At 35.1% G+C, this 14,444-nt stretch overlaps 1 protein-coding gene across 1 annotated transcript in view; it reads left to right on the forward strand.

Moving 5' to 3' along the window:
• Positions 1–1,244: 1,244 nt before the first annotated feature.
• Positions 1,245–14,444, forward strand: part of KLHL1 (kelch like family member 1) — a 451,195-nt gene continuing 437,995 nt past the window's right edge. Inside the window, exon 1 of the mRNA XM_066383706.1 lies at positions 1,245–1,987. Within this exon, the coding sequence (XP_066239803.1) occupies positions 1,488–1,987 (500 nt within the window). The 5' untranslated portion in view covers positions 1,245–1,487. The remainder of the gene's footprint in view (positions 1,988–14,444) is intronic.

A 14,444-nucleotide genomic window follows, 5' to 3' on the forward strand; every position in this document is an offset into this window, starting at 1 on the left:
GCATCTACTAGGGGTCTTGGAAAGTATTTTCTCCAAGTAAAGGGAGCTTATTGTATTCATTTATTGCCTAAATTACTATATCATGATTTATGTACTAGTGGATTATGCCTTGAAATTCTCTTTTGTCATATTTTTCTACTTTTCAGTTTCCACTGAGAAGAGTTTGCATTCTAAAGCTACACACCAGATGCACCAATTTTGCAATTTTCAAACCCTCTACTCAGATGCCCATCTTCAAATTCTACTGTGTGTCTCTGGCCCCCAGGGTGAAGAACTGCCTGAGCGCATTAATGGCAGAATCACAATGTAAGTGTCAGAATGGTGGCATCATCATCCCTTGACGCTAGCATCACTGTTTCTTCTGTGTTTCACTACAGAGAAAATAAGGGTAAAGGTTAAAGGATGCGGTTTATTAAATAATTCAGACCATTAACCTGCAACCTACAAACAGCAGCCTATTAAGTTTACGCTGCCATGATGCATATTTGATGTTTACTAATATAATGCCTATTTGCTTTACTTTTATTGCTACACAGTAATGTAGTAGGTGAAGAAGGAGGATGAAAAAAGGTGACAAGATTCCCGCAAAGGGACAATAAGAGCAGCAGCTTCACTTGCATAAAGAAGATTGAAGCCTTCCCTCCCTCCCTCCATCTCTCCGTATAGGCCCCAGTGCACATCTGCGTCACTTATGGGGGAGGAGGTGCTGAGGCAGAGAGAAAATTGTACTATGAGGACCTTGACAGCTTTTCCTTTTGCCTCCCTCTATTTTCTGGAATATTTATTTTCGTCTTTTACAAACTGACTCTCTATAAACACCCCTTCTCAGCCTTGCAGAAGGCATTTGACTTTCTCAGAAATACCCGGCAAGCTCTCAGAGCGTCCTCGGAGAGGCCGGGGACAGGGGCGCAGGTGCACGGAGAAAGCTGTGGGGGGAGCGCTTCTTCGCGACTTGGAGCTCTCTCTCTTCTTTCTCTCCCTCTCCCCTCTCCTTGCTCTTTCCTCCTCTCTTTGGGCACTGAACTCAGCTGCGAGGACAGGAGAGCTGACACCTTCCCTACTGAGGCTGTGCCAAGGGCGCATTCCAGGGAGGTGCATCGAGCTACCGCTGCCGCCCGAGCTTCGGAGCGCAGATCTCCCTCCCTCGTGCGTCTCCAGCACCCTCCAGCTGTAACCACGGGGACCCTGTGCGGTGGGGAGGGATCAAGGATTCTCAGCCCTCGGTGTCCCGCTCCTGCGTTTGCTCACCGCGGGTGGGCTCCCCACGCGCAAGTCCTGTGGACCTGACCGCAGCTGAGCGGCGCAGTTCTGCCGTCCGCGCTCCTGTTGTCGCCTGGCAGAGCGCGCACCCGCCTCGCCCGGGCTGCTCCTGAGGTACAGAGAGCGCATCCACCCCTCCTCCAACCCGGACTCCTCTGGCTTCCACGACCAGCTGGTCCGTCCGCTCCTGCGCCAGCTGAGGTCTCTTTCCCGTCCTTGAGTCAAACATGTCGAGCTCTGGACGAAAAGACTTCGATGTGAAGCACATCCTGCGACTCCGCTGGAAACTCTTCAGCCACCCGTCTCCATCCCCCGGTGGCCCGGCCGGGGGTGGCTGTTTGCAACAGGACGGTAGCGGCAGTTTTGAGCACTGGGGACCTAGCCAGAGCCGCCTGCTCAAAAGCCAAGAGAAGGGCAATGTGAGCACGTTCTGGAAGAAGCCTTCCTCTTCTTCTTCCTCTTCGTCCTCCTCCTCCTCGTCTTCCTCCTCTTCCTTCAACCCACTGAATGGCACCCTGCTGCCAGTGGCCACCAGGTTGCAGCAAGGGGCGCCCGGGCAGGGTACCCAACAGCCCACCAGGACTCTCTTCTACGTTGAGTCCCTAGAGGAGGAGGAAGTGCCTGTTATGGACTTTCCTGGACCACAGGAGAAAGGGCTGGTCCTGCAAGATCTCAAAGTGGAGCCAGCCACCTCGAGTCAGGCAACAGGTGAAGGATGTGGACACAGGTACAGTAATTCCCCACGGGGCATGGTAGCATCTCCCAATTTTCACTCGTTTCCCCACCCGGCGTGTTTCGGTAATTAGTAAGTCAAAAAGGTTTCAAGGGTGAAAATTGAAAATTTTTGTTAAGAGATGCCAGCCGGGTTTTTATCCCCCAAGTTGTAATCTCGTTAAAAGTTTGTTCATTAATTTCTATTGGTTCAAACATATTGCTTTTCTTTTTCAAGTTTTCAGAGTTGTAATCACAAACTGAACATATTTCATTTTTGTAAATCTCGAGTAATTCTCCTATTTCTGAGAATATAGTATTCTGTCATTAAATTATATTAGTCTTCCAGTTGTCTGATGTGAGGTGAAACTTGATTTAGTCACCACTCAGATGCATCTCATATGCTGGTTTAGAAACTAATTTAGAATGTTATCATGGGATCCCTGTAGGTTGAATCTATATTCCAGGAGGAATGAAGTGGACAAAAGGAGGCTATTGGTCAGCAGCATTATCTTCTCTTTCTTTTTCTCAATGAAATACACTGTTATTATTATCTATTCCACTATCCGTTTTACTCTATTTTACTTTTGCCTTGTTCAAAGTCTGTGAATTAAAGTATTGCTGAGCCCTTTGGCATTCAGTTTTCTTGAATTGTTGGCTCAGTAGAGCATTGTGTATCCTTAGTAATAATGTCAACATTATTTCCTGTTTATTTCTAGTAATACACTTTATTGAGTAGAGTTCTCCTACTTTTAAGACTTATAGACAATCCTTACAAATATGAGACTCCTTCTGAGTTTTCCATTTTTAGAGAATAACTCACTATTCTGCACTAGATCATTAGGTTTGAAATGTAGTGAGCATGTGAAAAGGTGTGCATTTGTTTCATATAATATCAGAACACATCACTGAAGATAAATAGAGGAGGACCAAGAAACGACAAGGGATATGTTAATAAAATGTAATTACCTATCAATAACAAATTAGAAGCAAAAGCATCTTTTTAAACTTGATTGATTGAATTAGCTTCTTGTGAAGTTAAGTCACAAAAAGAATATATAAAAAAATAATATGTGAAGATGTAGTCTAACTAAGATGACAAATGTGAGGTTAGAAATACAAATAAATCTTTAAATTGATTCAGTTGTGTGAATTATATGGATTTAAATTTGAATCTTAACAGCATTAAACATAATTATATATTTGAAGACATTTAATATAAGATATTATGAAGATGACGTAGTTAAATTTGCAATTTTGAAATATGTCAAAATTTTTCCAGTATGAGATTAAACTAAGTTCATTTATTAGTTAACTTAAAATATTTTACCAAAATGGTTATAATTTTGAGTACCAATAATATAATAAAGTTATTTGATTATTAGATTCACAAGTTACCTGTAGTTTTATTAATTAATACCTTATTGAAATTGACATTATTGTGGTTTAGTTCAAGAAAAAAAAAGTAGATTAAATTTTTTTCTTTTGTAAAGTGTTCAAATAAACTTAAAGTATCTGACCATCTGGAAATATTAATATTTGGTCATTTAAGAAAAAATAATTTGCTATATACCAAATACATTTTTATGTAAATAAGACTACTTTGGTATGAGTAATTTCTGATGACTTTCTTGTAAGTTGGTGAATTTGAAACTATTAATAGAATATTGACATAAGAAATTAAAATAAATTAAAAATAAAATAAAACCAATAAATAATCACTCAGGGAAAACACCCATAAGACTTAACTTCCATTTTCTCATTTTGTAATATACATCAGTGCTTTTATTAATAAAGAGTTGCATAAAAAGTATTCTGAAAATAAACTAGTACTACCTTAAATTATATTTATTTTTGAAATACAGAACTCCTATGAAGTTTTACATATGTAAAATATTAAAAATAAAGTCTAATTTTATTTTTAAATTCTTATTAATAAAGGGTAGGGCAAAAGTAGGTCTACTGTTGTGAATACACAAAATAAAATGTTTATTCTTGTAGTATTACTTCAGTAGTGTGTTATTTTCCATATGAGTAATTGTAAGCTTACTGTGACTCTATCCTGTACTTAAATGCTTTAGATTACTTTAAATTTCTTACTGAACAAATTAATTAGCATTGATAGTATTCTCAGGGGTATTCCTAAACCTTCATAAAACATTGGTACTGTGCTTATAATTTGTTGAATCTGTATTCCTGAACTTAGTAAATGGTAATTTTCAATATATATTATATTAACATGTGGTAAAAATAAAGTTTATTTGACAGAAGAGGCAATATTTCCATAAATACTGAATGGAAAATAATATGCAAAATAATTTGTATTGTTGATTTACTTTTGTTTTTATAATTCATTCAGGAAATTTACTGATGTTTATAATGATCAATGACTACATAAACTACACTAATTCTGCATGATAATTTTGATTAGATCATAATAATATCATCATACTGTGATGTCACATTTGATATTTAAAAATTTATTTAAAAATTCTGACTTTTATGCCAAAATTTGTCTTCATATATAATGCAAGAGTTGGCCTCTTTTTCTTTCTTCATTTTTTGATCTTCTTTTTATTTTTCTGGTCTCATAATAGTGAGACCATTTAAACAAGTATAAGCAGCTCAGTTGGTTTAACTTGTCATTCAAACAACAGCTGGAGGATGCTCAGGGAAACCTGACCGTATACTCAGAATTTTAGAAGGTCAAATAGAGATGAAACATAGAGATGAAACATAAAGGTAGCAGGAAGGCAGTGGTAAACTAATTTACTGTCCAAACTAAGCTTTTATCTTATTCTGCCCTACCAGACATACATAAATACACCTTAGTATTCCAATACTTTAACCAGTATACCATTAAGAATTTTAACTTCTACAGCAATATACTCCTGACTTATGCTATTAAAGATTTATTTTCTCTATTTTCCATAATTAGTTGTTGGAAAGTGTATAATTTCTTAGTTATTTAGGTCAGTATATGTTTCGATGTGAGTAGTTTTGTCTAAAATTCTATATATAGTAAATTGAGAAACAAGAGAGAAATATTTATACTCTTGACATGTGCAGAGATGTAAGTGAAGAGACGTTGTATTTAACTGTTGCTTTTTCATTTTCTAAATTCTCACTAATTCTACTCATCTTATTCCATGGTTTTAATGACTATCCATAAACTGTATTTTTTAATTTTTATCTTATTATCTAGACTTCCACCTTACCTGTTGTCTCATACATCCACCTCTCTGCTTGACCTCTCTGGTGGATATCACAGAAACAATATAAATGCAACATGTAGAAAATTGAGCTCATCATCTTCCTTCTCTTTTGCTCAGTGTCCTTCTTCTCTGTCTCAGGGGATTGCTTTGCATGCATTAGTTTGTGTAACCAGAAATCCAAGATTGTATTTGCCCAAATCCTCTTTCTCATCATTTTCAACATTACACCTAGCCCCATGCCATATATGTCCCAGATGTCTCCATCTAAACTGTCTACATCAATTACAAGATACTCAACTTTCGCAGCTGCCATCTACATCTTCTCCTCTCATTAATTTTGGCACCTGTAATCCATTCTTCCTCTTAGAGTCAATGAAAATTATAAAATAGATTTCTTACTATTTTACCACATCTGTGTCTCTCCTCCCCCCATCCCCAAAACATTCTCACCATCCTCTGACCTCATTCCATACTTTAGTCTAGACCCCAAATGATTTGTTCCTTGTCTGTTATCTAGGCCCTTCAATCGCCACCTTCCCCACCGCCTTCTGCCTTCCTGATTCCATGTCCTCCTTCATCAATTTTTCTGCCTTTGGGCCTCACAAACTTATTACCTCTCATTGTAACTTCCTTTAACCCACCTTTCTCTGCGTGTATTCCTCATTTCGTTGGAGTGTCTTGAACAGAAATGCTGTACTTTTCTTAGAGAAACATTCAGTGATTCTCCCAGGCCAACATAGTACTTAAAAATTTGTATTATGTAAAAAAAAATTGTATTTTTTTTCCTCATGTTTTCCCTTATTTGAGTAACTGTTCTCTACCTACTCTTTCATTCCTTATTGTTACTTGCAATCATGTATTAAAAACTGTGTTGCTTTTTGGTCACTAACTACAGTCACCAAACAGAGTATTTGTTTTGCTCATCATTATCTCAGAACATGCAGTTACTCAATAAATACTGTTGAGAGAATAAATATTTGTCATAATCATAATGAGTGACATTGATGAGGACCTTGTCATATGGCAGGTAGCATGTTGAATGTTTATTTATATTTATAACTTAATATTTAGAATAGCTCTATATTTCTGGTTCACTTGAGCATCCCTCTGATAGATTGATTATATAAATGAGAATACTAAGATATAAAGAAATAATTTACCCAGAGTCACAGATTTTAAGTAATATATCTGTATTTTAAATTATTTTTGTAATTCAAATTATGTATATTTATTTTTTAAATCTTTTGTTAATTTTATTTTAAATCTTTTGTTAATTTTATATAATTAAAATTATATAAGTTTCAGGTAAACAATTTTATAATTAGTATTTGTATATTGCATTCTTTGTTTACTACTCACAGTCAAATGTCCTTTTGTCACCATATATTTACCCCTTTACTAGTTCTATTGGACTTTTAGTCTTTGCTATCTGACTCCAGATACCATTTTTCAGGCTATTTTGCCAACTCTTCCTTCCCTCTGCTTAAAAAAACAAGCATAATATAAGAAAAGAGAGAATCTTTAGCTAAAGTTATTATAAAGCAGTTCTTTTTATTCCCTTGGTACAAGTTATGCTTGTGTTTGAATGTTTGGATAAACTTCTTAAAATCATGCTAATGCACAATGCTTCAAGACTTTTTAGTCCAAGTTAGATAACACTCTTATTTCCTGAAGTATGATGTATTTAAAACATTTTACTTTATAATTAAACAAAAGCATGAAAAAATAACTTAGACAGGAAAATAATTTAATTTTGGAGCTCAAAATAGAGCTTTATGAAAAAAATATGTTTCTGAAGTCATAACAATTGATACAAAAATAATCACAGAAAGGCAACATATGCCATTAGAACTTCATAGAACTGGTTGAACCTGAATTAAGTATTTAAAATGAAGAGGAATCAGCCTTGCTTTAAAAGAAAAAGAAACATTTTTTAATGGTAAAGAACTATTTCTTCAGGAAAATAGTTCTTAAACTATGTGTCACGTAACACTGAAATTAACTAATATTCATATTTCCCCTGCAACCCTAATTTTACAGCAAAAAAACCAACAACAACTCATTATGGAATACTTTTACTCAATTTCTTCTATTCTTTGCTAATTTTTAGGTCTGGGCACTGAGCATTATACAATCAACTGTTATTTAAGGAGAACTAGCAAAGATAATATTTATATGGGGAAAGTTTTTTTTTTTTTTGGACCTATTTCAGGATGGATTTATCAATATTACATAGTGTTCTGCAGAGAAGACCACAATTTCCAAGTGCCTTCACCTCTGGACATGTTTGCTTCAGGCAAACTAATATCATAAAGTAAAATGAAATGACCATTAGGTTGAATTTGCAAGTGCCCAAAACTCTAGAGCAATTTGAAATAAAAATTGTGGATATAAATGCAACTGTTAAAAATTACAAACAAAAAAGAACCATGTTAACTGAAATACCATAATTCGGTTTTTATTGTTTTTTCGATGTTTCAAATATACTTTGTGTACCTAGGGAACTTGTGTTTCTAACAAATACATGTTAAGTACAAGTTTATTGGTTGTGACAAACAGTTCTTACAGAATTTACAAAAAATTGAGATCTTCAGTATATTTTATAGTTAAATCAAATTTCTGAATGTGAAAATGTGTGTCATTTTATTGGAGTCTCAAACTAATAAGATTTTATTGATTTTTTTTTTACTATCCAAAATAACTAAAAGCATTTTTGTGGTAGCTATAATTGTAAATGTCCTTGAATTTACATCTTAGTTTAGGCCAGATAATAATTAATTTGCCTATTGCAATTTTAAAAAATGTTATTGAAAACTTTAAAGAAATATCTGAATATTTAAGAACTCACTGGAAGGTTTGAAACTCTTTGCTCTTCAAACTCAAGTGACAAAGCAGTGACTTTAAATCTACTGACAGTTCTTACAAAAGAAAAAAAAAAGATTAATTGCAATCAAAAGAAAATTTTTGTTGAGATACAAAAAAAAAAAAAAAAAAAAAAAAAATTACCCGTCATTTTATTAGTCAAACATGAAGAAACTCTCTCTTACCCAGAATTTTGCATCTTTTAGCATAGACTTTTTTCTTCTAGCTTGAAAATACTGTGTTTATTTGGTTTTAAAGCATATTTACTATTTACATTAATTCTAAAAGGGGAATTAGCCACCTAATTATAATGCTGATGTATTTCTTTGTCTAATTGACTAGGTCAAGACACTAATTTGATTCACAGCTGTGGCATCTTTTTATAGACTTTGATGAACTTCAATTACTAATAAATATTGAATTATAAGACCATGAGCCTTTAGTAGAATCCTGTTCAACCCCATTTACTTTTCTTTTTAACAAACAAAAACTATTGAATATATTAGCATGACACTGATTAATAAAATTATACAGGATTCCAAATGCACCATTCTAAAATACACCATCTGTATATTGCAATTTCTGTTCACCACCTTGTCAACTCTACCTTCACACCATATATCCCCCCTCAGTTTTTAGACTTCCAGCGAGTCCTTTCTAAATTATTCAGTAATTTGAAATCACACCAAAAGCAGGTATAAGTCACATGCAGTCATTAATCTGTTGAGGTCCACATCCTTAACAATGTTAGAAAGATGTTTCAGATCTAAGGTAGGAACTTTTATTGTGATGAGATAAGTAAAATTATAAAAACACTATACTCACAAAAAATATATCATATGCAGAAACAGATAATATGAGCAGAAAAAAGGTGGTTTTAAAGACATTGTAAGTCAAGTATAGACAAAAAATAAATAAATAAAAAGTCTATTGTACTATATAGTTTTGATACTAGCTACCATTGTTGAATTCTCTGGCCAGGATTTAAAAACAGTTTGATCGAAGTGCTTATAAAATCTTAATAAATGTTACCTCAACCAGAGAGAATGTGTGCTATGATTTTAGGACCCCAAGAAAGATAAGTTTTGCATAATAAGCTTATGAAGCAGATAATTTTAAATGAAGATCATGTTGCAAAAATGATGCTTTTAAAAATTGATCTTAGAGTCTCCAATCATAGTTTAGAGTGGAATAAATTGGTGTTAATTCTAAAGTCAGCCTTTCCATTTTTTAGGTGCCCTTGGTTCATTTCTAGTAACTGATTCTCACAGGAAATCTTTCAGTTTGGTTATTTTATACTTGTGACTTTTTGTCCTGGTAAATTATCTTGGCACCTTTTTTTCACTTAGTGATATTTTTAGGCATTTGTTCATGTAAATCAACATTTTCATCTTGACAAATATGATAGAACAACTTAAATTATGGGATCAGAAAACTGGGAGGGTTTATATTACGAGGGAATGGAAAAATTAAACTATTTTATAGTTTTTCAAGAGAGACTGATAATATGTTTTTGTAACAATAAGATATCTGTTTTTCTTTTTGGTTTCTCTAGTAGATTTCAATTTTACTTAAATGTCCAAGAGGTCTATTTAGGTCAGTATTCATAAATGTCAGAGCCTCAGAGTAAATAAATAATGTATTTTTGAATTTAAGAATATAAAAACATCTTTTTAACTCTGAGAATCAATTTCAAACTCTACTATTTTAAAAATAAATCTGAAGTACTTTTTATCATTTGCAATAAAATTTAAATATGATACTGATTTTTTAAGTTACTTTACTTTTGATATACTAGCATGTCATTCCAATCAAGAAGTTTACATAGATTTGTCTTAGATATTTCTTACTTGATAATCCACTGGTGACTTTTTAAAAATTACTTGTGCAATATTTTTCTCAAAAGCCATGACATTGTCATATTATAAACATTTCATGATTCTGTTGCACTGGTTTTGGCTAGATAAGTAAATTTTGTTTAATAACATGAATTTGCCCACATTATCTACCTAAAGATTAGAATAATTTAAAAATCAGTTAAGATTAAAAAATCTTGGGCAAATTATATCCTAATCATTTTATTCAAGTCAGGATAAGAGATAGAATAACAGGGACTGGACTTACCATCTCACTTAAAGCAACAACAAAGAATGAAAGTAGAAAGGAGTAAGAAAAAGACAAAAAGAGAGACAGGATATTGGAAGGAAGGAAGGGAGGGAGGGAGGGAGGGAGGGAGGGAGGATGGAAGAAAGGAAGGGGAGGAAGGGAAGGGAGGGAGGGAGGGAAGGAAGGAAGGAAGGAAGGAAGGAAGAAAGGAAGGAAAGAAGGAAGGAAGGAAGGAAGGAAGGAAGGAAGGAAGGAAGGAAGGAAGGAAGGAAGGAAGGAAGGAAGGGAGGGAGGGAGGGAGGGAGGGAGGGAGGGAGGGAGGGAGGGAGGGAGGAAGAGTTGAAAGAAAGAATAGTATATGAAACAACATTTTTCAAGACATTGAGCATGAGGTATTAAAGGAGAATGATTCTTAAAATATGAAGAACAAATAAAATTAATCTTATGATTGACCCAGATCACGGTGTAAGAGAGATTCTGGGCACTCTTAAAATGGAGAGGAAACCAGAAAGAATATAATAACCACTCTGGATTGAGTAGCTGGAGCTCAGTGACCAAGGTGACCAAGGCAGAGTGTCTTTTCAAAGAGGGCTGAGTACATGGTTTCTGACCACTATACTATACATCTGAAACTAACATAGAATAGCATTGAAAGTGGGCTATAATAAAAAAATTAATAGTTAATTAATCAAGTGACAAAATGGGGAGTTATCAGTTAATGTAATTAATTTTAATATTCATGAAATGATATTAGTGATATTTTACTAAAGCTGTATAAGCTACCACCATTGGAAGAAACAGAAGGAGGGGTACATGGGTCTTGTTACTATTTTCGCAGCTCTTGGTGACTTTATGATTATTCTAAAAGAAAAGTTAAAAAAATAAAAATAAATAAAAGAGAACTCCATATGCAGAATACTCCAGAACTCTGTGGAGAGATTCTTGAGTATTCAGCAGATCAATATGAAGTAGAATACTGACAGGTACATGTATTTAAGGAAACTGCCCAAGCCTTGGGAAAGAATCATCTCAGAATTAGAAAGACTAGTATCTTTCCCTAACAATTATAATGGAAAACTCCATGATTTGTGAGACTAAAAAGTATAGTATGTTAGTAATAAGAAAAAAACTAGTCTTAGAATAAATTCTGTTTTGGTACCATTTAATAAATCTTAACAGTAAAACTCAAAAGTATTAAACTATTTTCAAACAATATAACTGTGCTGTATTACAAAGTTACAGAACAATTTATATATGAATAAATATTCAGTACCAAACAAGAAAAAACAATTTATTGTCTGACATCCAGTTGAAGACGATGAGGCAACAAAGAAGTGGAAAAATATGAACCATAATGAGAAGCAAAATCAATCAAATAAAACTGCCCCAAAATTGAAGCAGTTAAAACCATATTTCATAGTTAAGTAGGGTATGATACATATGAAAATAACAACATAAAATTTCTAGAAGAAAATGAAACTGCAATGACTGATATAAAAAAAAATATGCTGGGGCTCTGGCTGGTTAGCTCAGTAGCTCCATTGTAGCACATTAGCCAGGCATGTGGAAAACCTGGCTTTGATTCCCAGCCACGTCACACAGAAGCACCCATCTGCTTCTCCACCTTTCCCCCTCACCTTTATCTCTATCTTTCTCTTCTCCTCCAGCAGCCAAGGCTCCATTGGAACAAGGTTGGCCAGGGAGCCGAGTATGGCTCCATGGCCTCTGCCTCAGGCGCTAGGATGGTTCCTGTTGCAGCAGAGCGATGCCCCAGAGGGGCCGAGCATAGATCCCTGGTGGGCATGCCAGGTGGATCTCGGTTGGGTGCATGTGGGAGTCTGTCTGTCTGCCTCACCCCGCTTCTCACTTCAGAAAAATAAAAAAAATTAATGACAAAGCAGAAATTGCAGAAAATCATGATAATTTTGAAAACATACCAACAGATCATGGCATGTTGGCTCAGCAATAGAGCATTGGCTTGGCATGTGAAAGTCCTGGATTTGATTCTCAGTCAGGACAAACAAGAGAAATGCCCATCTGTATCTCCACACTTCCCTCCCTCTCTCTCTTCCCCTCCCACAGCCTTGGCACTAATGTTTGGAGCAAAGTTGGCCCTGGGGACTGAGGATGGCTCCATGGCCTCACCTCAGGTGGTAAAATAGCTGGGTTGCCAACTAACAGAGCAATGGCCCCAAATGGGCAGAACACTTCCTGGTAGGGGCTTGCCAGGTGGATCCCAGTTGGGGAGATGAGGGAGTCTGTCTCTGCCTCCCCACCCCTCACTTAATAATAATGATAATAATAATAATAAAAACATTTAGCAACAAAATCATCAAAATGAAACAAGGAAATTGACATCAATTGACATACACAAAAAAGTAAAAACTACCAGCCATTGTAACTACATGGGTTAAAAAACAGGATTATTCCTTATTATTTAAATCTAGAATATATGAAAGATAAATGATAATTGAGCAAACAAAAAGACTATTATGAGACTTTTATCATATATGTAACAGAAATATATGACAACAATAGTATTAAGACTGGGAAGGGAGAAACATAGGTACAGTATTGCAAGGTGGTTCTGCTAGGTATGAAGTGCTATCTCATTTGAGGTAGTCTCAGAAGTATGTGAAAAATCCCAAAGTCATCACTCTATTAACAAAACAATAAATAGCTAGTAATACAACAAAAATAAAAAATGCTGTCATAAAAATTATTGAATTAATTTAATAAAAGAGGAAAGAAAAAAAGGTAGAGCAAGTGGGAAAGGCATAGCTCAAGTATAGTCTGAAAGCTTATTATATCAATAATTTCATTAAGAATATCTGTTCTAAAAAATCATCAGATTTATATGGAACTATAAAAAACCCCGAATAGCCAAAGCAATCCTAAGGAAAAAGAATGAAGCTGGGGGCATTACAATACCTGACTTTAAACTATATTATAGGGCCACAATAATCAAAACACATGGTATTGGCAGAAAAATAGACACTCAGACCAATGGAACATAATAGAAAGCCCAGAAATAAAACCACATATATATGGTCAAATAATCTTTGATAAAGGGGCCAACAACACACAATGGAGAAAAGAAAGCCTCTTCAACAAATGGTGTTGGGAAAACTGGAAAGCCACATGCAAAAGAATGAAACTCGACTACAGCCTGTCCCCGTGTACTAAAATTAATTCAAAATGGATCAAAGAACTAAATATAAGACCTGAAACAATAAAGTACATAGAAGAAGACATAGGTACTAAACTCATGGACCTGGGTTTTAAAGAACATTTTATGAACCTGACTCCAATGGCAAGAGAAGTGAAGGCAAAGATAAATGAATGGGACTACATCAGAATAAAAAGTTTTTGCTCAGCAAGAGAAACTGATATAAAAATAAACAGACAGCCAACTAAATGGGAAATGATATTTTCAAACAACAGCTCAGATAAGGGCCTAATATCCAAAATTTACAAAGAACTCATAAAACTCAACAACAAACAAACAAACAATCCAATAAAAAAAATGGGAAGAGGACATGAACAGACACTTCTCCCAGGAAGAAATACAAATGGCCAACAGATATATGAAAAGATGCTCAGCTTCATTAGTTATTAGAGAAATGCAAATCAAAACTACAATGAGATACCACCTCACCCCTGTTAGATTAGCTATTATCAACAAGACGGGTAATAGCAAATGTTGGAGAGGCTGCGGAGAAAAGGGAACTCTCATCCACTGTTGGTGGAACTGTAAAGTAGTACAACCATTATGGAGGAAAGTATGGTGGTTCCTCAAAAAACTGAAAATAGAACTACCTTATAACCCAGCGATCCCTCTACTGGGTATATACCCCAAATCCTCAGAAACATTAATACGTAAAGACACATGTAGCCCCATGTTCATTGCAGCACTGTTCACAGTGGCCAAGACATGGAAACAACCAAAAAGTCCTTCAATAGAAGACTGGATAAAGAAGATGTGGCACATATACACTATGGAATACTACTCAGCCATAAGAAATGATGACATCAGATCATTTACAACAAAATGGTGGGATCTTGATAACATTATACGGAGTGAAATAAGTAAATCAGAAAAAAACAAGAACTACATGATTCCATACATTGGTGGAACATAAAAACGAGACTAAGAGACATGGACAAGAGTGTGGTGGTTACCAGGGGTGGGGGGAGGGAGGACGCAGGAGGGAGGGAGGGAGAGAGTTAGGGGGAGGGGGAGGGGCACAGAGAAAACTAGATAGAGGGTGACGGAGGACAATCTGACTC

This window comes from Saccopteryx leptura, chromosome 4 (genome assembly GCF_036850995.1).
Source record: "Saccopteryx leptura isolate mSacLep1 chromosome 4, mSacLep1_pri_phased_curated, whole genome shotgun sequence".
Lineage (NCBI taxonomy): Eukaryota > Metazoa > Chordata > Mammalia > Chiroptera > Emballonuridae > Saccopteryx > Saccopteryx leptura.